Genomic DNA, 24,306 nt, shown 5'->3' on the forward strand with positions numbered 1-24,306 from the left:
TTTCATTCTCGGAACACCCCCCTTGGATCACTCCCACTCCGGTGGTGAATATTCTCTCACGATCTCGACCGAAGTCTTCCACAACTCCCTCGGAGTACCAGCGTTTGTTTGCCATGTTCCGATGGAATCACCCCAACCTTACCCCCGTTTACACTGACGGTTCGAAAGATAACTCTGCTTGTGCATGCGCAGTGTTCTCCCCTATCCACGGGAACATCAGAGCAAAGCTTCACCCGATGTGCAGTGTGTACACGGCGGAGCTTTATGCCATAAGGACAGCTCTAGAAGCCCTAGGTGACCACGGCGGCTCCTTTGTCATATGCACTGACTCCAGGAGCTCGCTACAAGCCATCTCTGGCTTCTCACCCGTTTACCCGATCGTGCAAGAAATACACTCTCTCCTGCTGACCCTTTCGAGAAAGGGTTTGAATATCCATTTTCTGTGGGTACCGGGACATGAGGGGATAGCCGGGAATGAGATAGCAGACGCTATGGCCAAGGAAGCTCTGAATAACGAAGTTCTTGTCTCAACGCTGGTTCCCCACGAGGACTTACGAGCATCTCTAAGAAACGTGGTATTTGGAAAATGGAGGGAGTCATGGAGGATTCTAAATAATAACAAGCTCCGTGGCATCAAGGACATGGTAGCAGCGTGGCCCTCCTCAGCTCGTAGTAATCGGAGAGAGGAAGTAGTACTTACACGATTGAGGATAGGGCACAGCCCCCTGACCCATGCGTATCTCTTTACTGAAGAGAAGGAACCTCCCCAATGTGGGGATTGTAAATGTCCATTAAGTATTAGACACATCATGCTAGATTGTGTTAAGTACCGCGAAGCGCGAAGACGAAATAATCTAGGGGGAGACCTAAAAATCCTTTTAGGAGACCACCCTACCAACTTAATCTGTACATTTCGGTTTCTCAGAGAAATAAACATTTTTAATAAAGTCTAATTATGCACACTTTCAACGAAGATATCAGATGCAGTAGATTACTTTATACATAACTTTTGTTATTAAATCGCAGAGTAGTGGTGCAAAATGACCTTGCCGTCGACGCACCCTAAATCCAAATACTACTACTACGAACTTTACATTGAAAGCAGTTGATGATAATGAAATTATTTTGTAGTTCATTTATTTATATCAATTTGATCCTAAGTGCTCTATATGGAAAAGCTATTCTTATTTTTTTCTCGTGTTTATACCTTCGTTGTCTGAATCCTAGTATCCCAGGGAGGTAGTTAGTACGTGTAGTAAGGCAGAATATGCTCTAATTATAAATTAATTTAATTCTATGGATATGGGGAATTATCTGGAGTCTTAATTTGTGAATTTTAACGCGATAAAAACTTGCTACGTAGTAAAGTTATCTTTAAATTGCCAATCTATACGATGTAGCTGTGTTTGATGTTTGTAATTTACTCTTTTCTTTTTTTACAATAATCTGCCTTTTTTGGTGTGAGGTCATGCGTAATCAGTTTTGTGATGCTTAGAATAATTTATGAAACTTGGGATTTTTGGTGGGACGTGTTTCGATTGTTAAACATTTCGATGTCATCGTAGTCAGACTCCCGTGACCCAGGTATTGATTTTGTTTTTATTCCAAGAGTGTTTTCTCAAATGATAATTACTGTAGTGTAAGCGGTTCTGTTTTTGCTATTTTATTGTGTATCACTTCACCATTTCCTCCACGCCAAATGAAAGTTTCTTCTTCCTACTGGTAATTTTATGGGAGCAATTACTCGATGAGAGAATTTGTACATAATAACTTTGGTCGATTGTCATTATTCTCTTGATATATCCATTGCGGATAATTTATCATTTGGACGTAATGATAATGTAATGCCTGGGTCACGCGAGTCTGACTATGATAGCATCAAAATTTTCAAAAATATCTGATGGATCCACTCTGTACATAGCTACAATTGATCACTGATCGTGATGTTCAACATTGAGTGAACGTCAGCTGTTTCGAGCAGCTCACCTAGTGAAGGGGGCCATGTTACATAAACCATGGCTGCATCGTCCGGCCGGAATGTTCTCAGGGCAGTAGTCGTGCTCCCTGCAGCACCGGTCCTCGTCCGCCAGTTTACCCAGGTCCCAGTAGTTGCGAGCTATGCTGCCTGGTCCACACCATTTTGTGCCTGTGGTGAGAGAGAGAGAGAGACTTATCCTGAGGATTTTTCGAGCAAGAAATCCACAACATCCCGTGGCCCAGAAACGCCAAGGCGTGTCCTAGGGAAGAGGTAGGTGTAACATGGCATAAGATTGGACATACCACACTCACTCACTGTTTTCTATTCATAGAGGAGAAAATGTTGCGCCCCGTTGCTCGATTATGGCAAATATCATGGTACAACTAACTGCTAGGCCACGGAAACCTTTATTGAAATAGTAGCTGGGTGTTATTTTTTTATCGCCTGATTACGAAAAAGATAACCAAAACATCGCATCACCCACAGTTTTTGTTCAATCTGCTCAGTTAAATCAATGGCAATGAAATGTATTTATGTTCTAATTTATCGTGTGGACTCTCTCAACAGATTATTTTTATTCTTTAAGTTAAAACAAACGGGAGGAACTTGGAGATCATGCCATGCACACTTTGAAAGGACAAATTAAATTTTTGGTTAAGACTATTAAACATGCCAAAAATTTTAATTCTTCATTAAATTCGTATATGACGTGATCCTCATGTTGTCCGCAGATGTTAAACAGGTCATTATTCATTAAAAAATTTCGGTCCTGTCCATTTTCTTTGTCATTAATAAAATAAAGTGAAGAGATATTGTCACATAATGCCATATTTGGTAGTCTGGTATATTGCATGTGTGAATGTTAACGCTTGTATGCTACAAGTTCGAGTCTTTGCCATCGAATGAATGTTGAACTACCGACATTGGAGCGAATTAAAGTAATAGCAATTTTATTAAATGCATTGCAGACATATTTATAAAGCTCATTTGTTAAACATAAAAAATTCCAATATCTTTTACGGGTGTACCAAATACATGCATAGAAGTTCATGTGATTCCTTGGGTGGGTGACGGAAGGACTTTTGCCATCCATTTTATGAAAGTATACAGTTGCGAACGTATGCAGTCCATGGAACATACTTCAAAAGTAGCTAAGCTGCATTATGCTACTCTATCTGAATTCCAAGGAGAAAACGTTTTCGAAATCGGTCCTTGATTTCATTAAGGGTTGGGATTGATTTGATGCATTCAGTGTTTGCTAGTATTGGAGGAATAAGCCTCATGGAGGTATGGTTTAAGTAAGCTTTTCTTAGATTTCAAATTTAACTTGATGGTCACTCTGTTGAGTAATGACGGAGGCTCGTAAACCACCTTATTTAATTAGTCGTCGGCCATGATACAATGTTAATTGTTCCGCTTATTTTTCAGAAGTCCGAGAGTAAGAATTGGTTCTTTTGTATTCTTGTTTTGATGGTTTACGTGTAGATAAAATTCCTTTTATATTTTTGCATATACTTTGTACATATCTTATTAATATTCCCTGTCTATTTCTGAGACCGACAAGACCAGTTAGATATTGATCAGGTTTGTTCATGATTTTATCGTTTTGCATTGAAAGAGGCTATCAATGTAAATTGTCAGTCAAAGTCAGTCAATGTAAATTCGCTAGCACATTTGGCAGAGAATGTGCATTGTCTAGGAGCCCCTTATCAAACCTTTCGTTTTCCAATAACGGATCAGGTTGGTAAAATTGGCCTGTACACGGTATGTGGAACAAAAATGTCAATGTCGTTCGAAGCTTTGCGAAGCTTGACTACGTCATCATCTTCACTGACACTAAGAAAATAATAGATAATCGAATAATGATTCATTTTTGTTCAGGTTTCTCGGGTTAACAGATTTGAGTAAAACTTAATTGATTAAGTAATTGGGCTTTATTGCCAACAAAGAAAATACATTCCCTTGCTACACACCATGGCCCCCTGGGCCCATGGTAACACACCAGGCTCACATACCAACACATACAGAGTGACTGCGAGAGACTGACCGAGACTGGCTCTCCCGCCAACTAACGTGCGTAACCAACGTGCGCTCACCAACGTGCGCACACCAATGTGCGCATGCGCATCAACAATTTTGCGCAATATAGATGTACCACACATATATCCAACACACCTCCTTACATCTATATTGCACTTACACTAATTCAAACCCAACACATTTCGAAAACTTTCAAACTTTTGACGACACAATGATTTAGTAAATACATCAGCAACATTATCCTCTGAATTTACCTTGACAATATCAATCATACCTTCCCTAACACATTCATGCACATAATGGTAGTGTACCTCAATATGCTTTGAATTTTTAGTAAAATTACCATACTTTGCAATATCAATTGCACCTGAATTATCTTCATAAACCTTCATTGGCTTTATTAATTGTACATCAAATGTACTCAATAACTCTTTTATAAATTTTAATTCACTCACTGCTTCTGACAAAGCTACATACTCTGCAAAAGTTGAAGCTTTCGTCACAGACTTTTGCTTTTTCGATTTCCAATATACAACATTCCCAAATAGTCTTATAACATAACCTGTTGTGGATTTCCTATCCAAATAATCACCTGCCCAATCAGCATCAACATAACAATCAATAATATTTACACAATCATTCATTTTGTAACATAATTTCAAATCCTTTGTTAAAATTAAATATTTCAAAATTCTTAAAGCATACTTAAAATGCGTTTCATTATAACAATTTTGATATCTACTTAAGTAATTAACGCTGAAACTTATGTCAGGCCTTGTAGCTGAACTTATATATAATAAGGCACCAATTAAATTTCTGAATTTAATGTTTTTGTCACAGATATCCGCCTTCTCAATTTTTAAGTTTACTTCCATTGGTGTATTGTACAATTTACTATTTTCTAAATTATATTTCTTAACCAATGATTCAATATACTTGGTTTGATTTAATTTCAATTCATGCTTGTGGGACTCATATTCAATGGTAATCCCAAGATACTCTTTAACTTTCCCAAGATCTTTCATCTTAAATTTTTCAGATAGTAAGACTTTAACTTTCTGTATTTCTTTCTTATTTGCACCACAAATTAATAAATCATCAACAAAAATTAATAAATAAATAGAATCTTTTCCATTTCTAAGAGAATATAAGCAGGAATCAATATCACTTCTTTTAAAACCTAAATTTGCCAAAAATTCATCAAGGCATTCATACCAAGCTCTTGGACTTTCTCTTAAACCATATAAAGCTTTGAACAATTTACATACTCTTTTTGTACCATCTTCATAGCCTTTTGGTTGTTTAACATAAACTTCAGAAGTGACCTTGCCATTTAAAAAAGCAGTTTCCACATCCATTTGGTCGACTTCTAAACCCATCTGACAACAATATGACAAAAGAATTTTTAAAGTCTGCATTTTTGCTACGGGAGAATAAATATCATCAATTTCATCGGTTTGCTGGAAACCTCTCACAACTAATCTGGCCTTATAAGTACCATCAGTTTTTTTTGTATACACCCATTTAACATCTAAGACTTTATTTTTAATATTTTTGACCAATTTCCAAGTGTTATTTTTAATTAAACAATCAATCTCTTTATTCATTGCCTTTTTCCATAATTTACTCTCGTTGGACTCAATCGCCTCCTCAAATGTATTTGGTACATCCGTTCTGCACATATTTACAAATATACCGCTATTGTACACATAATAATCATCAAGTTTCTTAGGAGGATTCCTGTCTCGTTGAGATCTACGAATTTCAGCTTCCCTCTTAGTGTCTGACTCTAATGATTCATTTTCAGAACTATCGTTAATTTCATCTTTCAAATCACTGTTTTCATTGTCCTCATGATCAGATTCATTCTCATTTAATCCAATACATACAACATTTTCTTCTACAATATCTACATGCCGTGCTACTATGACTGTACCATTTATTAGTACCCTGTATCCAACATTACTATAACCAATTAAAATACCCATATCTGCCTTTTTATCCCATTTTGAAGATCTTTTCTGTTCTGGAACTCTAACAAAAACAGTACTTCCGTACAAACGTAAATTGGAAACATCTGGTTTCTTACCGAAAAATATCTCATAGGGAGTTTTTATTTCAATAGTATTGGCTAATGTACGATTTTTCAAATACGTTGCAGTAAATATAATTTCTGGCCAATACCTTTTGTGCACATTTGCTTCTGCTAACAAACAACGTGCCATATTCATTATGGTCCTGTTAAACCGTTCCGCTGTTCCATTCAGTTCATGTACATATGATGGACAATTGTTAATTACAATACCTCTCTCTCTGGTAAAATTATAAATGTCACCATTCAAATACTCCTTCCCATTATCACATCTCAAAAATTTTACCCTTTTACCTGTAAGATTTTCACATTCATTCACAAATTCAACAAGACAATCAAACACTTCAGTTTTAGATTTCATCGTATAAACTTTAGCAATCTTACTATAATCATCAATGAAAGAAACAAAATATTTTTCACCTTTAAGACCTGTGGTTTGGAAAGGTCCACAAACATCAGTATGAACAATTTCTAAAATATCTTTTGCTCTGTTCCTATTATTCTTAAATGGAACATTACTCATTTTGTTTTCAATACATAATTTACATTTCAAAAAGTCTGATTCAAGTTCACTCGGAATACCGTCCAGCAGCTGATTTTTCACCAAAGTATTTAAATATTTAAAATTTACATGTCCCAATAAACGATGCCATTTTTCCTTTAGAGTCATAGAATCAACACTTTTATTTGCAACATTTACCAAAGTTCCTGATTTTACTTTGCTTTTCATAATGTATAAACCATTCACTTCCAAAGCTACTGCTGTAACATTACCTTTAAAATCAATAATTTTGGTCATTTTGCCTTTAGAAACAATTGTATTACCCACAGTTATTTTGCTGTAGCTAATCAGGTTTGATTGCATATCTTTAACATACAATACATTCTTCATATTAACTAAATTCTTCTTGCCAAATGCATCAAAATAACTTAACACATTTCCGATTTTTGTGGCTTTTAGAATTTCATTATTACCCAAATGAACATTTATGGGTTGCTTCAGAACAATACATTTATCAAAATATCTATCATCATTAATGATGTGGTCTGTACAGCCACTATCAAGAAGCCACTTTATTTCATTACGATCTACATTACTTATCTCAGTGTTATGCACCGCACGATGAGCAACCGTTGTAAGCCATGCGCTGTATTCTTCATTCTTCTGTCCTTGGTCTGCGCATGCTCCGTGCCATACTCCGCGCTGCCCGCGATGAAAGCTGCCACGCCCCCTTACGAAGCCTCTTCTTCCGGATCCTTGTCTGCATCGTGATGAACGCCATGTGCCTCTGCTACTTGTCATTTGTCCACTACTTCTGCAATCTCTTCGTATATGTCCCACTTCACCACATTGGAAGCATGTTCGCTCTTGCCTATTTCTATCCGCCGCGAATGCGTTGCTTTTCCTAGCCGAAGTCTCGCATCTTTGATTTTTCAACTCGGCCATTTGAATTTTATTCCTCACATAGTCAGCTGTTTGATCCTCTACTTTTAACGTGTCAATTAAATCACCAATGTAACTGTACGAGTCAGGCAACGTGTTCAACATATAATTTAATTTTTCCTTCTCTGAAACACTCGCGCCAGCGGTTTTCAACTCATTTACCAATTTTTCAAAGTCACTGAAAAATTTCGCCGAGTCACTGTAATCTCTAAGTCTCAGTCTTTCCAATTTATTTCTACACACAATCTGCAGTGCTGTTGACTCTTTCAGATATAAACTATCGAACTTCTTAATTATATCGTACGCCGTCGTTTTATCACATACAAATTCCAATTGCTTATTTGAAATAGCGCCGTATATATAGTTCATTGCCTTTAAATCATTTTCATCCCAATCCTCTTTGTCCGATGAAACTTTTCCCCTCATTATGACATTGTCACACTTTTTAAGTTTCAAAAATAATGTCACACGTTTCTTCCACATACCGTATTCTTCTCCGTCAAACACCGGTATAACCAAATCACTGTACTTCGCCATTTTACCGTCACTCGTACAATAACCAAGAAACCACCACGTGAACCACGGACTTCTGCTACCATGTTCAGGTTTCTCGGGTTAACAGATTTGAGTAAAACTTAATTGATTAAGTAATTGGGCTTTATTGCCAACAAAGAAAATACATTCCCTTGCTACACACCATGGCCCCCTGGGCCCATGGTAACACACCAGGCTCACATACCAACACATACAGAGTGACTGCGAGAGACTGACCGAGACTGGCTCTCCCGCCAACTAACGTGCGTAACCAACGTGCGCTCACCAACGTGCGCACACCAATGTGCGCATGCGCATCAACAATTTTGCGCAATATAGATGTACCACACATATATCCAACAATTTTAAATATGTACCAGTAAACTTTTTTTTACATTGCAACGCATATTGATGCAATACGGACCTCTTCACTGAAGAGAGAATTCCACCTCTCTGTGATGTTTGCGACTCTCCCATCACTATGAGACATCTCCTGACGGAGTGTGAGGAATACCGTCCTGTGCGCCATCGGCTGAACATCGAAGGAGACCTAGGGCACACCCTAGGAGACGACCCTGATAGTGTCAGCCGAGTGATAAAGTTTTTAATTTGAGACCGGGCTAATTAACAGTGTTTAAATTCCAACCTTTTTATAATCTGACTACCCCTTTTATTTCAAAAATTTTATGAATGTTTAAATGTTTTTTTAATGTATCTTTTAAAATTTTGATTTTATAGATTGTCAGTGGTGCAAATGACTTAGTTGTCGAGGCACCTTAAAAATAAAATACTACTACTTATGCAATACGGTGTGCTTAATGAATGGGTCAGACGCTTAATTGAGGCAGAGTGCACCTGTCCCAAATACCCGGAATACACGGTAACACTTTGAGCCGTACTATAGAGATTAATGCTGCATTCTAAACGTTGGAGCAAGTAATCAGTGGCTTGAAAACCAAAGTAAATCACTGGTCTGCATGCAGAGTCTCGAGGCCGAGGAGGGTGGACTAACCTGGATATATGAGACCGCCCTGCCCCTTTCGGCCGATCTTGAAAAGACCCCTGGTGTCCCGAGTCTTAGGTCGCTCTTCGGTGTATCCCGGAGCTGCCCTGGTTGTTCTTTTGGTCCTCGAAAGGCAGCCCAGGGCGAGGACTTGGAAGCTGTTGCGGTCAATTCCATCCCCCGGGGGTCCTCCGCTCCTCCTGGTGAGAGAAGAGTAGGTAAATTATTTCGGAAACCCAATAAAGATGCATTTGGGTGATAACGTTTGCGGCCATATCTTGACAATGCCGTCGAATGTAGATGAGTGGGGTAAGGACTTAATAGCTCGATGAAATTTTGGTAACCCTTTGATGGATTTCATTTGAAGTTATCTACATCTACGAGGTACCGTGCAAGCCATAACACGGAGTGATTCCATACCAGGCGTGCAGTGATAGTAAATTTGGTACTATTAGGAGACTTTTGACTATACTGTCCTGGGAGGATTTTTCCGTTTATGGCAATTAAAAATTTCGCCAAAAAACTCCCCAAACCAAATTTTGTTTGCAGTCGAAGGCCCGCAACTTTCTGTCGAACTGTAGCGATTTTCGATTTTATATTATTTTTTCTATTCGTGATACTACGCTTAAATCGATTTCACGACTGTAACGCTCCATGGGAGACGATGATCTGATGTAAAACCAAAGAAAAATAAGTGGGAGTGGAGAACTGTGAAGGGAGTCATCGGATGAGATAAATGGCTCAAGAGTTCCACCTCGGCCGCAGAGTTCAAGCAGCTCTTCAACGAATTCTTAGCCCTCAACCCAGAGTTAATTCCCGTGTACACGGACGGGTCGAAAACTGATTCGGCGTGTGCATGTGCCGTGGTTTCAAATCACCACGGTGTCATCAAGCGGAAGCTCAGCCCTCTGTGCGGCATTTTCATGGCTGAATTGATTGCTCTGTGGATGGCCCTTCAGGGAATCCATCAAAATGACACACCGACTCAATGAGCTCTCTGCAGATCATACTCCGTTTCTCTCCGTCGCACCCCATTGCAAACGAAATTCATGTTGCCCTCCACTCCCTCCAAATGAGGGGTGCGAAAATCAGTTTCATGTGGATACCAGGGCATATGGGAATACGCGGAAACGAAAAGGCAGATAGAGCGGCGAAAGAGGCTCCATCCGATATAGAACGCAATACACTGCCAGTACCTGCAGGTGATCTCCAGGTAGCGTGGAAGAGAATCGTTCTAAATCAGTGGAAAGAACGCTGGTGTTCCCAAACGGGGAACAAACTCCGTATTGTGAAACCTGACGTGTCAGAGTGGGCCTCTTCGGTCAGGAATACTCGGAGAGAGGAGGTAGTCATCACACGACTGAGGATAGGGCACTGCGCCATGACTCACTCCTATCTATTCACAGAAGAGAAAATCCCGCCTCATTGTGAGGAATGTGTCTCTATAATCAGTGTGAGACATATCCTGACGGAATGTGACCTATATCGGGTATTGCGATATAGGATGAACCTTGTTGGAGGAGTAAACGACATGCTTCGTGACGACCCTGAACGTCTTAGTCGGGTAATAAAATTTCTGAAAACTATTGGTCTGCTGAATGAAATCTAACCCCGCTACACAGTTTATATTCATGCACACATTTTTCTCACCTATTATTTTATATTCCGAGGAAATAAATATCCAGATTCCTTCAGGTTCAGGTTTATGACGTGATCCTCCCAAAATGAATTTTTACGAATGGAATGATGCGGTGCAAAATGACCTAAGATGTCGACGCACCCTAAAAACAACAATAACTAACTATCTTGTATGATATTAGGCACGATGTGGTGGAAGTTCGTAATATTGTTGAAATGACACATTGCAATATTTCCACTTATAGATTTATTTTACACTACGCGTTTCGTCGTTACAGCGACATTTTCAAGTGTGAAAAAAGTCTTAAAGATTTTCTAAGAGCTTTTTAAAGATAAAAGCTCTTAGAAAAAAGGGGACGACCGATCTATGGTGGCAAAACATCTCTTGGAAACAGATCATTATTGAAACTTTGACTTAGAAATACTCCACACGGAAATAAAAGGGAAAAAATTAGACTCCCTGGAAATCTTAGAAATCCAAAAGTTAAAACAGATGAAGATTCCATTGATGAACGAAAATCTTTTTCATTACCCCTCGCCGTTACTGGCGATACAATATCAAAAACATAGACACATACAAAATACAGATCTCCCATGAAATGCCAAAAGTCATTCCCAGCCGCCCCCCCCCTTTTTTCTTGACACATGTTTGGACCCTAGATTCCCAACCGTCACAGTTGACCCAGAAAAAAATACGTTACTATATCCAAAGGTTTTTTAAAAAATTTTTGTACAAACCCTTTCCACACTACACCCCCACTTTCACACCGCCGAAGAACAGTAGAAGAAGGACACGAGGTCAACTACCCAGGAGGAGAAGATCATCTGGGCGAGGACGCTATCCGGACAACCACAACCCGAAAGAAGACAATGAATGAGTGCGGGGTACCCTCACCCATCCTAGAACCTTTCTTTTCTTCCCCCTCACCCTGCCTCAGTTCGAGACCCTAAAACGACCCTCCAACCCCCCCCCCCCCCCCCACAGCCTTCAATATGCTCGCTTCTCGTCACCCAAACCCCATTCTCCATCTTACTCCCACCCTCCCCTCAAGCACCATGATATATAAGGAAAATCTTTAAGACTTTTTTCACACTTGAAAATGTCGCTGTAACGACGAAACGCGTAGTGTAAATAAAATCTATAAGTGGAAATATTGCAATGTGTCATTTCAACAAATAACTAACTAACTAACAATGAGATTAATGGAGTAGGCGATGAAGGATAAAAAACAACAATTTTGCAAGTTTTATGAAATTGGTTATTGTATTGATGATAATGGACGATTGTGGAGTAGCTGAAGCCTAGGTGGTCAAAATTAGAAATCTGTGAAGCGTCACTTAATTCATTATTTTTAATTTCATTCCACTGAAAAACAAAGTAACAAATATGCTGATATTAATTGCAGCCGTCGAATGGAAACTGATTCGTGGCCAATTGATAGTATACAAACCTGTCTGCATTTTCCACCGGTCTCGGGGTACTCACATTCGTCGCCCATTTTTTTCTGCTTAACTCTGCACGAATGCGTGTGCATAAAACTATACGTGATATCTTTTTTCTATTTATTTTAACTTTAACTGATAATGATGATGATGACATTGAGGGACGCGTACTCGATCGATTAAATTAACGGGAAAAAGGTGCCAGTATAGGGTATTGTAAGTGCCGTAGGGATATATGGGAAATGAACTGAGATATAGACAAGAAAGAGAATAAAATATGAACTAATTCTTTCCTGGTGAATTTAAAAAAATTCAATACCGCCAAATTAATCTGCTGTTACAGTAACTTCTGGGACTGACTTCCTTGGGGGGTTGTTGAGATCAGGCTTGATAAAAATACTTTTAATCGAGACAAATTTAGAAATAAGAAGAATCCAATTTTAAAGATGATAGAAAATGATAGAAATCCTTCTTTTAATCCGAATTGACAAGATCTTTCCTGCCGATAAGGAGCAACGATCATGCGACGGAATGATCGTTGGCTTAGCACTCCCGTGTTTGAAATCGCGTCATAAGTTCGACTGTGGCGGCGTCAATTATTCCCGTGGTGGCTTTGAAATTACTCGGCACGGGAGCGAACAGTACCATTGAACCACTTTTTTCACTTTTTTGTTGTGTTAGTGCACCTTTCCTGTCCTGTCTGTTACAGGTGCATCACATAAAAGTTGTTTGAAAGAAGCAAATTTCGGTCAATAAATGACAAAGTGCGGAGGTGGGTGGCGTAACATGGTGGAATTCCTTCATGATACGCAAAGGGTAAGAAAAAGATTTTGCTGTTCCTCAAAATAAAATATATTTGCGGCCGGTTTCCATACAGCGTATCATCATCTGGCAATTTCACATATTTGTACATAGAATTTGAAGAAGTTAAAGGGGCGTCGAAGTGGAGGTGGGGAAAAGGGGGGATTGGGGGAGGGTTTTTTTGGAGAGGGTAGTGGGCAAAGGGTGGGAAGAAGGGAAGGTCGGTTTGGGAAGTACGTCGCTGATAGGTCACTGCACGGGGTAGCCGAGGGTTGGTGTGGGATGACGAAAATAGGGGGAAGGAGTGGTATCCGTAATGGTTTCGCGGAAAGTAAATTGAACAGTAGTGAATGGTGAGAATGACATTGCTCATTAACTATGTGATATTGGGTGAGGTTTGGCCCACTAAAATTTCCAAACTGCTCGAGTACGTCAAGCCTTGGGCCGTTGTTTTCTTTATGTAGGATCATCGGTTCGAAATCGCTTGTGTGGTCGGAATCCAAAAGATGTTTGGCAAAGTGTGAGGTTTTGTTGTTGTTGATAAAGTATGAACGACGTTCCTAGGTCCAGATGTTGAAATTCCGTCCAGTTTTTCCTAGATGTAACAGATATTGCAGTCATCACATTGGAGCTATAAAATTAGTGCCGGAGGACACAGTGGAGTATATAGTCTTTGGTACTCCCTAACAGTTTGCCTAGTTATTTTTTAGCAGTACATGCCAGCGATGACCAGTAATGACGACGGCAGCGCACTAATGATCGCAACGTCGAAAACTAGAACCTAAAATACGAAGTTCCACAATGCCAGTGTCTACCCGTAACCTCAGGATGAACATACTTGGTGTTTCTGTTTTTAGTTTCATCTCAATAATTTTTGTAGAGTCAGACTTATGCATTCACCCTGATAACGATAGAAGAGTCGTTGGCAACTGTATACTATTATCGAATCTACAATTCTCGTCCAATCTTCACCAAATTTAGTATTAATAACTTATTTCATTCTTATTAAGGAAACGTTGGTGATGTTGCTGCGAATTTAACCCGTAGAAATCCCGCTAATACTTCACTCAAGAAAGAGTAAAAAATTGTGCAGCTAGAAAAAGGTTACCAACTCAATGTGAACAACCAAATTTTCCATCGTAATGAAGTACTGGAATAAGAAGGTTACTACCTCAAGTGTACTCACCGAAAATTTCGCGTACGAGTAATGTTTTTTAGCTGAGTTATGAGTTTTTAAAAATTAATTTTTATCGACTGCTTGAAAACACGGTTTCATCGGAGCGTGACGTCTCGGCACTGATGACAGACTGAGGAAGTGGATAGAAAATATGTGGAAGTAGTGGCTCAAACTCAAATTTGGCGAAAATAATGGCTATTTTTACGCCAAACTGCAGATTTTGAATATGTTGTTTGCCAGGGTGTTGTTGAAAATGGGGTTGTTTGGGGATATTTGGAAAGATTAAATGAAAATATTTATTTATTTCGTTCAACGGTCAACACCATTTCATAAAAATTGTTAAACAATGCATGGCAACAACTCAAAAATATGCAGGTTATGACTACAAAGATTTAATAGATCTATAACTTGTAAACTTCATAGTAACAGTCTTATAATAGTCTTTATTTAGAACTTGCAAATAAATCCTTTTTAATTTGTACAAACTCGAGCTGAAAAAGTCAACATTTTGTGGAAGACTGATTCCCAAGCGATGCAGCCGAGGCAGAGTGGAGTTGTAGGCATAAGCTGTTGAATGGTGGCCCCTCTCGAACAGGTCCTGGGATCGGGACGAACGACAGCAACGAAAATGGGAGCTACTCAACAGCTCAGGGGGTCGAATTCCGCAGTTAGAATTTTCTTAAGAAAACCAGGTCAGCGATCCGCCGTCGGGAACTCAAATGACAGAGCTGAAGCTGCTGTCGAAGATTATCAATGGGAACATCCCTTAACGGAAATCCCAGTCGGAGTCCCACGATTCTCAGGAAGCGATTCTGAACTCGTTCAATGTCCTGTGTAAGACCAACTATATGTAGTGACCATACGGGAGAGCAATATTCCAGCAAAGGTCGCACAAGCTGGACAAACGAAGTATTGAACGCCCACACAGAGAAGCCATCTCTTGATACTCTCAAAATGAATCCAAGGGCTAAGCTCGCTTTTTTGTTATCTTGTTTACTTGATCTTCAGGACTGAGTATCACTACATTAACAGAGGTGGATCTACTGAGAGAGTTCCCATAAATTGAGTAATCAAAGAGACAGGTTGACTAGGATCTGTTGAAAGAAACCACTGTGCACTTGGACTCATTCAAAAGCATTCCATTTCGTTAGCACCACATTAAATTTCTTTGAGGTCCTTTGAAGGCACTCACAATCGTGCATGGACTTAACTTCTCTATATACTTTGGCATCATCAGCGAACATCAATATACTCGATTCTTTAAATATATCAGCAAAGTCATTTATGAAAATGGAAAATAAAATCGGTCCTAGCAGCGACCCTTGAGGAACGCCAAAAGAAGTTTCAAACTCAGCAGACTCAGCTCCCGCAAGCTTTACGGTCATAAAGCGACCATGCAAATAGTCGTCAAACCATCCGAGCAGTGATCCAGTTACATCAGGTCCAAGCTTAGCTACAAGATAAGCATGACTCACTCGGTCAAAAGCCTTGGGTAGATCCAGATAAATAGAATCCGGAGAAGGTTTTTGCTTGTGACCGTAAGGACATAAATAAGAGAAGAAAGTGGTTGATGACCTACAGAATGGAGTTGTATACTTCATCTGTATTGTCAACAAGATATTCTTAACGTAAGTACCCTATTGAATCAGGGTTACTGCAGGGTTTCATGGAGTCGCCAGTTTTTCTCGGACGGCCAACAAAATTTAGGATTTATTACTTATTTCACTTAATAAACAACCCTAGAAATGTGCTTATCAGCCTGCCCATTGTAGGATTAAATACTAAGGATGGTGGGTATTCACGAGAATAAATGCTTATTACGATTAAACCACGGGGAAAATAAGGAATATACGAGAAATATGAGGCTTTTGGCAAGGTAAACTTCGTATTTATTACTGCGATGCCCATAGCGTTCGCTACATGTCAAAGCTAAACCTAAAATTCCGACTCACTTTTCAGCACCTGATGATAGCATGAGATGCTGAAACTCGGGTCGTGCTATTTTAAGTAAAGTGTGGAATAGAGCAAAGTAATTTCATTTTATTCTATGATGAAGCAGTTCCGCAAAGTAACGCCTGAGACCGTGTCTTATATCAAAACTTTCTAAGTTCCGATTGGGAGGTTACTAAGTAAATAGATAATATGGATTTTTTTAGCTAGCAATGGATCTATTAAATCTTACTTGATAATAAATAAATATTTAAAAACGTTCGTAGTATAAATTTTATCAATCGCATAACTATTTACCTGCTTGCTCCTAATCCACGCATCGCGGTAGTGACGAAGCAATCACTGTTTTTTTCAGGAAATCAGCCGCCATAAGGGAGTCGACCAAAGGTAAACTGCCATATTAATCCCTCTTAAGTCAATTTGTCCTTAGAAAAACTACAAAAAAGCTCGACGATAATTTTTCTTCGAACTCTTGCAGTCAAGGCTCTACTCTCTTCCGACGTGAAATGTTTACCGTGCGATGGCGTCAGAAGGCGTTTCAGGTCACGTGACTTCAAACGATATTGCAGACCTTTTTAATAGCATTTAATGGCGTTTGTGGAGTACTAGGAGAATTTTGGCTAATATATTTTGACTCCGGAGAAAATTTTCTTCTCAATGAGGCGAAGTAACTTGAAAATTTTCATGCATGTTCCCCATTGATTACGTTGTAGAACATGTATTGTGTTACAACCATGATATCTTTTAATTATCTGATCAGTGTTCCTTTCTCATTCGGTTAATGTTTGCGCTGATAATTATGTAGCCATCTCTCAGGAATTATCAAAACATTCTGGTGCTTCCAAATTTTCTAATATTAAGGATCAGCAATGGAAGTATTTAATTGCATTTTGGGAGCAAACGGCCGCTAGCCGACTCCATCGGTGGTGGGCAGCACTTTCACCAGAAGACGTTGTTGGCGAAGATCGACACTGATTCTGCGTCCACGGTACCTAATGTGAATGAGAAATTTACCTGCTGGACAGGAGTTCGCAGGGGTCAACGGGAAGTATGACGATCCCTTGGTCGGCAGCGATGCCTGGTTTCTGCGGTGAGCCGTCCACCACCGCTTGTCCACAGAAGAGGGCGAGGATGAGGAGAAAGGGGAGCGGCGGCGATTGGTCCATGACCACGGAGGACTCCACCGCGTTATCCCAGCGTGCCGACCCTTGACGGCGCTCGCCCGGCGAAGCTGTCGGACATTGATGCTCTTGGAATGCCTGAAGACGAAGGAAAAAGAAGATAAGGAGGATTTTGGCCGTGACTTAGCGGAGCTCCGAAGCAGAATGGTGAGTAGTACGCAATTAAAAGATGAAAAAACTTACAATTCTGCTTAATTTAGTTAAACGACCATCCGACGTTGAACTAAAAGGTTAAACGATGGGTTTATTCGCTTGTGTTTTTGAATATTTTTTTTTACTTATGTAATTCACTATGGTAACCAAGTTCAATCAAGTCGCGCCAGAAAAAAATATTTCTAAAGGTCATATACTATGTGATGTTCTTAAAAAAGGACGCGCGATCGGATGAGATACATTTTTCGATCTAGTACGGTTTACTTGTTACTATTAAGGTATTGAAGGCGTGGTCTTGGCTTTCCTTCATGATAGCTGAATAGTCGTAGAAGCTCCCAATGCGCGCGAGTGTGTTACTGGGTTCAGTTCAGCGATGTTTATTTCATAAATTCAATTCAGGATAAAAACTGTCTCCAGCCTATGCAAAAGTTTTTAAACTGTCAGCATTTTAGTAATAGAAAGAAAAATATTTGAACAGAACTGTGCGTTATTGTCACTCGTGGTAATTTTGTTTTTGTCATACTCCATGGATTTGGTCATTTTTCACAAACGGAACCCAGTACTTGGCTGTGTTTCGTATATTCACCTCAGAATCCTCACTCGGGGCTCTAATTGAATTGTGAGATGGAGCAATATGCTACAGGGAGAAAACTTTCAGTATTACATGGTTTAATTCAATGTTCTCCCGTTCATTGTTTGTGTCAGTTGTTTTCATGCCTATAATGTCGACCTGCGTAATACCCGTCAAGCTGGAGCGATTTGTCCTGACAACACCTACTATAATGGCCTCCACCGCGACCTTCCATCTCTAGTATTATGCTACTTCTCGGGGACCTACTCTTAACTCGCGAAATGGTGGGCATGTCTAAAAATTCGTCGTGGTGACATCTGACTCCTAGGAGTTGTATCCTGGAATGCGGTTGAAGTTTTGATATTTTAAACTGATTTTCGGATGGCCCACCACTTGTAAATGTTACAGGATACCCAAAGTAGTTGTGAGTAAATACCATATGGTAACCACTTTAGAATGCTAATTTTTCATTCAATATCCTTTCACTCTGCATGCCCAAAAATTTTCGAGATGATACTGTTAATTTAAATATATTTAATCAGTCACGATAAAAGACTAAATACGATCTGGCGGCAGTGATGTGTCAGAAGAGACTTCTTTCTCTATGTTGTAAAGCATCTGAGTAAACTCATACTACACCAATGAACATTTTGGTTACGGACTCGATCACACTGTGCTCTGCTTCCATGCAAGCTCTGACGGATAAATTGTTTTTTAAACGATTTATAGTGCTGTTTTATTCAGGGAGTTAGGTCGCAAACAATACGATGACGAATTAGCTTCATGTTTTGCGCTGGATGATATTGATTTCAAATTGCCGCCAGACAGGTTGGTCATGAGGCATGTTGAAGTAGTTCAATCTTTTTCCGCTGTCTCTCTTTGGCGTTGTTTTACGCTCCCCGCCGTAATTGACGTAAACCTCTTAGGACGGCAGGGAGCTACAACGGGTCGGGAAAGCCGAGCGTGATTTGACATCCTGAAGCGGGAATGACTTCGGAATCGCAGGGTATAAGATATCTGATCTAGAATTTAGTAATCATCATGTGCATTTCTCCTAACGCATGGGAATTTCCCTATATTTTTATCTAATTTTTTTTTTACTCGACCGTTTTGTTTTTTGTGCGGTGACGTAAATTCATATTCAGTCGCTCAATTTCGTGAAATAGGCGTCATCTTATGTATGGAGTTAAAGATTTCTTGCCCGATGGTTTAGCCCATGGGAACGATCAATAGCTCTCTTTCCATTTTTCAAATTTAGACTTTTTTATGCTTTCTCCTTTGCACGTATTTGACGTATAATGATTGTAATATAAATTTATCAAAATTTTTATATCATTCTCATCTGTATAGTTTTCTCACAAATGCGTACAATTGTAATTATTCGTCCACATTCATTCTAATCTTAATTATTACATTCGCCACCATTTATACTTAATAAGTACAGATATTTTAAACAATTTTTTTGTGTTGCATTATTCTCAAAGTGAATTACATCAAGTTCGTTTTAATAATGGGAGAATTATGTTAATTCTTAGGCTTAGTAAACTGTCGTCATTATTGTACCTACTTATTGAAGACAAGGAAGCATTTCGCGTGAAAACATGTGTAATCTTAAACAAATCTGGTTTGCCTATACATAATAGTTAAAACTATATCAATAGCCTTAAATGAGTGCCTTGATTTTAGGTTCTTGTAATCTGTTAATGCGACCAGTTGGTCCAGGGGAGATGGAAGGGGGCGCCAAGTTTACAAGGGAGTTGCGTAAGAATTAACACAATTGCTCTATTCTAAAAAAAAAGAGCTTAAGTAATCTATGTCGAATACACCATAAAAAATATAAAAATATCGTTTTGAGTATCAATATTAGGATTCACTTGCACTTTAAACTACAGGTATTCTTTAGCAAAGGCTACTGCAGGGAAACATAAGTAATAGGATACACTTACATTACTGCCATAATATTTCAAAGAGCAAAGGAGGAGTCAACGCTAGGAGTAGCATTGCGAGGGATCGGGAGGTTTGGGCTTCCATTAAAACGAAGAGCTTAGTGAAGAGGGAAACACCAAGCGGGAAACCAAAAAACTTGTTTTATAACACGAATTTTTGTTCTATAACACCATGTGACATTTTACAAGGGTTTGTAACTTTTTCGTAAAACATGCTATAAGTAACTTGTTAATATAACATGTTACTCAGTATAAACGAACCTTCGGGCGTGTGAAATATACAATCCACTACATGTTCCTTTCCTCAGACCACCGCGCACTTCGCGATGTTATGGCTTGTGGGTGTGCGAAGAAGCTCGGGATTCGAACCAGCCTTCGATCAGCAGCCAAGCGCTTTAACCACTGCTCTACCAGGCTCACGCTAAATTATGAGGACGCCAGGCGTACAGTGCGGAAAATTAGTTGAGAGCACGCAATTATTTCGTTGAAATTCATCTCCAGCGATTTGCTTTGAAACCAAATGAAATTCTACTTGCCGATAACGAAAACTGTGAGTAAAATTTGGTCGATGATATTGCATTCTATATCCGAGCAGAACCATGTGCTATTGCTAATTCAAAAATATATTGAATTTATATCACGAACATCTCTTTTGTCCCTTCATTCTTTTGGTGATATAAAATTCGTATTGTTTAAATATCACTGTGCAATTAAATATCAATTTTTCGTGTAATAAAATGTTTAAATTTTATTACAAATTATGGAAAGGTCGCGTCAAAAAAATTACGATTCGTCTCAAAATTTGATACCATCGCTACTTATGGACAAGTCTTATCAGTAAAATCTCCCTTTTTTTGGTCAAATTTGGGCTTAAAAAAATTTATAGTTTTTTCTGTGTAATTGATTGCTAAATTTGGGTTTAATATAGGTAATTCACTGTGATACCTATTTCGAATCAGAATGGTTAACTGTTATATATAAATGTGATATTAAAATTTGAATCATTTTCGGCATAAATAAGGAAGCACCATCGATGTCTTTTTGACAGAAATTTTCATCAAAAAGGTATCACTATTCTGCGTGGGTGGGAGATAATCTCAGTGCTGGTAGCGGATTTCGAAGATAAGAATGAATGCAGAGGAAAGAAAAGCTGTTAACCATGAGGATTCCAGAATTTTTCCAAACTTCTCTTGGAATCTTAGAGGCGTAAAAATGGTAATCGAGATCTGTTGAGCAACGGAAATATCCCAAAAGTTATTTCACGGCCGCTGCGTCTTCCCACGGATTCGTTGACAAAAATTATTCCTGAGACTGTCGTAGAAGTCGTATTTCTTACGGCGACACTTTCGTCGTCTCCGCTCGTCAAGTCGCTGCATCGTCATTTAAAAGCTCTTCTCGGCGATCTTGAAGACGTTGGCCCCTCTTCGTCCTTGGCTCGTAATCCAACCTGACTTCGAATGCATTTTGTAAAAGTTGTGGCGTCTCCCTTACGCATTGGCGGGCGACAACGCCAGGGAATAAAATTTAATGAGGAATGGTAATTGTGAGACTTTTAGAATGACACGACAAGGTTTGACATCATTCGTAATTATTGGACAGAACACACGTCTATCAACTGCGTGGAAATATGTTTTATGTTTTTTGTTCTATTTTTGCTAAATTTCAACTGTTAAGTGGGGCTGTTATAAATTCCAATTTTGACTGCTTTCATCTATGTTTATAGAACAAAGTCGAATATCGTGTTAGTTTACATTAATAACTCGAGAACGAGCTTCTTTAAGTAGAAAAAGAATGATAAAAGAAGCGAAGCTAATAACTGATTAAAAAAACGAACACTTGGTATGCATTTCAACGGACCCGGAGTCAGATATGGTGCTACTGCGTTTACAAAAATTGCATTCGTATTTCCAAAGCTTCCTTTATTTTAATACATGCGGAACATGGTTGAAATCCGTACTGCGATTTCGGAGGAGTATTCATGGAAATTTGGACAGAAAATAATTCATATAGACGCTCAGAAAACCTTTGAAAATCTTATGAATGGTGGACGACTCGTCATAGCTGTGAAAATTTTGCTGGAACCTTTCACTCAAGTGTCCCAACTTCCTAATGGAGTGAAAGAGCTCATTTCCGCCTTCGGCTACGGAAAACGGAACCTTGAGGAAAACCCAAATAACCCTTTTCGTTGAGTGACTTGTAAGTATCAAATCTCACTCGATGAAATTTGGGGTAAAAACTGAGAAGACGGACGAAGAAGACTTATCCTCATAGGTTTTCGTGAAAATACCAATCCCCCTTCGCAACCTTTAGAGCACAGCATAGTCGGGCTGAGTTCAGGATGATAGCAGCTTAGAAATATTTTAGGCGTTCGTTTATTATAAACAAATTCGCCAGATGGGAGGGGAAGATAAGTCGCGACAAAAAATATTTCTTAGGCGTTCATCCATTTTCTCCATGTTTGAAGTTAAAATACGCGGGAGTTGCCGCCCGCTTTTCATGAGTAGGTGACATCATTGGAATTCTGGTTCATGAACTCGTTCAGGAGGAGCCGATCATCGAGGGAAGGACTCGTTCATGGGAGTGAAAAAGGAAGTATGTGAGGGCCAAGTGGTTGGGGATTGTGATGGGTCGGTCGTGAGCGATCGGAATGCGTGATCGAGATGTTTTGTATGTTTGATTGATGAACGGATTCACTCCTACGAAAGACACAATCTTTTGGTCGTTCGCTACCGAAGTCATTTTCTCGACCGCGAATGACTGGCCATAAACTTCGGTCAAGAATTATTGAAAACGTTTCCAGCCATTCACAACCGTAAACGGTTGCTCCCGGATGGAATTCTCATTTAAATGGTCAATCACTGCGGACAATCTTCGTTTTTCCATCTGTGGGGTTTTGTGACTAATTATATAGTTCTTCTTCTTCTTCTTCCTTCCAGGATTAGGCTACTAAGCCTGTTCCGGCTCCACATCACCATCTTTTCCTTGGTCTTCCTATACTTCTCTTGCCAAATGGTTGATATTCCATTGCTTGCTTTGGAATTCTTTCATTTGGCATTCGAAGTAAATGTTCTTTCCATCTATGTTTGTATTCTTTTAAATTGTCAGTGACTGCTTGGACACCCAGTTCATCTCTTATTTGAGTGTTTCTTATTTTATCCAATATTGTGCAACCTTTAACTGATCTTAAAAATTTCATTTCAGACGATTCTATCTGCCTTAATTCCTTCTTTTTTGTTACCCAACATTCTGATCCGTAGAGTACAGTAGGGACTGCCATCACTTTGTAAAATTTTATTTGTGTTTCTTTTCTTGTTTTGTTCTTTAGAGTTCTTCTGATAGTGCCACATATTCTCTGGAAAGTGTTAACCTTATTTATAATATCTTTTTCCTCGTCATATGTTATGTCGCATCCTAAGTACTGGAAGTGCGACACTTGCTCCAGGACTTGATCCTCAATAACAATTTTTGTTCTTATCGGGTTGCTTCCTAAAAATGCCATAGTCTTTGTTTTGTTTTTTGAAATTCTCAGGCTGTATAGCTTGCTCAACTCGTGTAGTCTGTGTACTGCCATCTGGAGTTTGTCCTCTTTATCTTGTATTATAACCTGATCGTCAGCAAACAGCATCGTATTTAAGTATTGAGATGGTCCTATTTCTATGCCTGGTGATACATTATTCTCTTTCCACATTCTTAGAACGTCATCTATGTATAGATTAAACAAGGTTGGGGATAGGCTGCAACCCTGTCTAACTCCTCGGTTAATGATAATTTCTTGGGTGATCTGTTTCCCTGTGTCAATTACAATTCTGGTGTCTCTGTATAGACTCTGGGAAGCTTTTATCAGATGTCTAGGAAACCCTCTTTTCTGCATAACTGACCATAACATTTCTCTATTTACACGATCGAATGCTTTTTCAAAATCTATGAATGCCAGATGCGTTTCCAGATTGAACTCTCTTCGTTTTTGAATTATTTGTTTTAAAGTAAAAACATCGTCGATGCAAGATCTTCCCTTCCTAAATCCAGCCTGTTCTTCTAATAAAATGGCATCAGAGATAGCTTGTAGTCTAGTATTTATTATTCTACTGTAAATTTTGTATGCAGTATTTAGTAGGCTTATACCTCTGTAATTCTCTGGATTATTTCTTTTTCCTTTTTTAAACAATGAAACAACCTTCGCCACATTCCAATCCTTTGGGATTTCAAGCTTTTTCCAACACATGTTGTATAGATGGAGGATTCTTATTTGTAGGGATGTACCTCCATATTTTATCAGCTCTGATTCAATTCCATCTATGCCAGCAGCTTTCCTATTTTTTGTCTTATTCAGAGCACATTCTAGTTCTTTCAAATCA

The 24,306-nt window shown here is 39.0% G+C and overlaps 1 protein-coding gene across 1 annotated transcript in view; it reads right to left on the bottom strand.

The window, feature by feature from the left end:
• Positions 1–24,306, bottom strand: part of LOC124156429 — a 130,492-nt gene that overhangs the window by 7,297 nt on the left and 98,889 nt on the right. The window contains exons 2-4 of the mRNA XM_046530982.1: positions 17,115–17,359; positions 9,101–9,291; positions 1,987–2,146 (exon numbers count right to left, since the gene is read on the bottom strand). Coding sequence (XP_046386938.1) covers positions 1,987–2,146; positions 9,101–9,291; positions 17,115–17,266 — 503 coding nt within the window. The 5' untranslated portion in view covers positions 17,267–17,359. The remainder of the gene's footprint in view (positions 1–1,986; positions 2,147–9,100; positions 9,292–17,114; positions 17,360–24,306) is intronic.

The sequence above is a fragment of the Ischnura elegans genome, chromosome 3, assembly GCF_921293095.1.
Source record: "Ischnura elegans chromosome 3, ioIscEleg1.1, whole genome shotgun sequence".
Taxonomy (NCBI): Eukaryota; Metazoa; Arthropoda; class Insecta; order Odonata; family Coenagrionidae; genus Ischnura; species Ischnura elegans.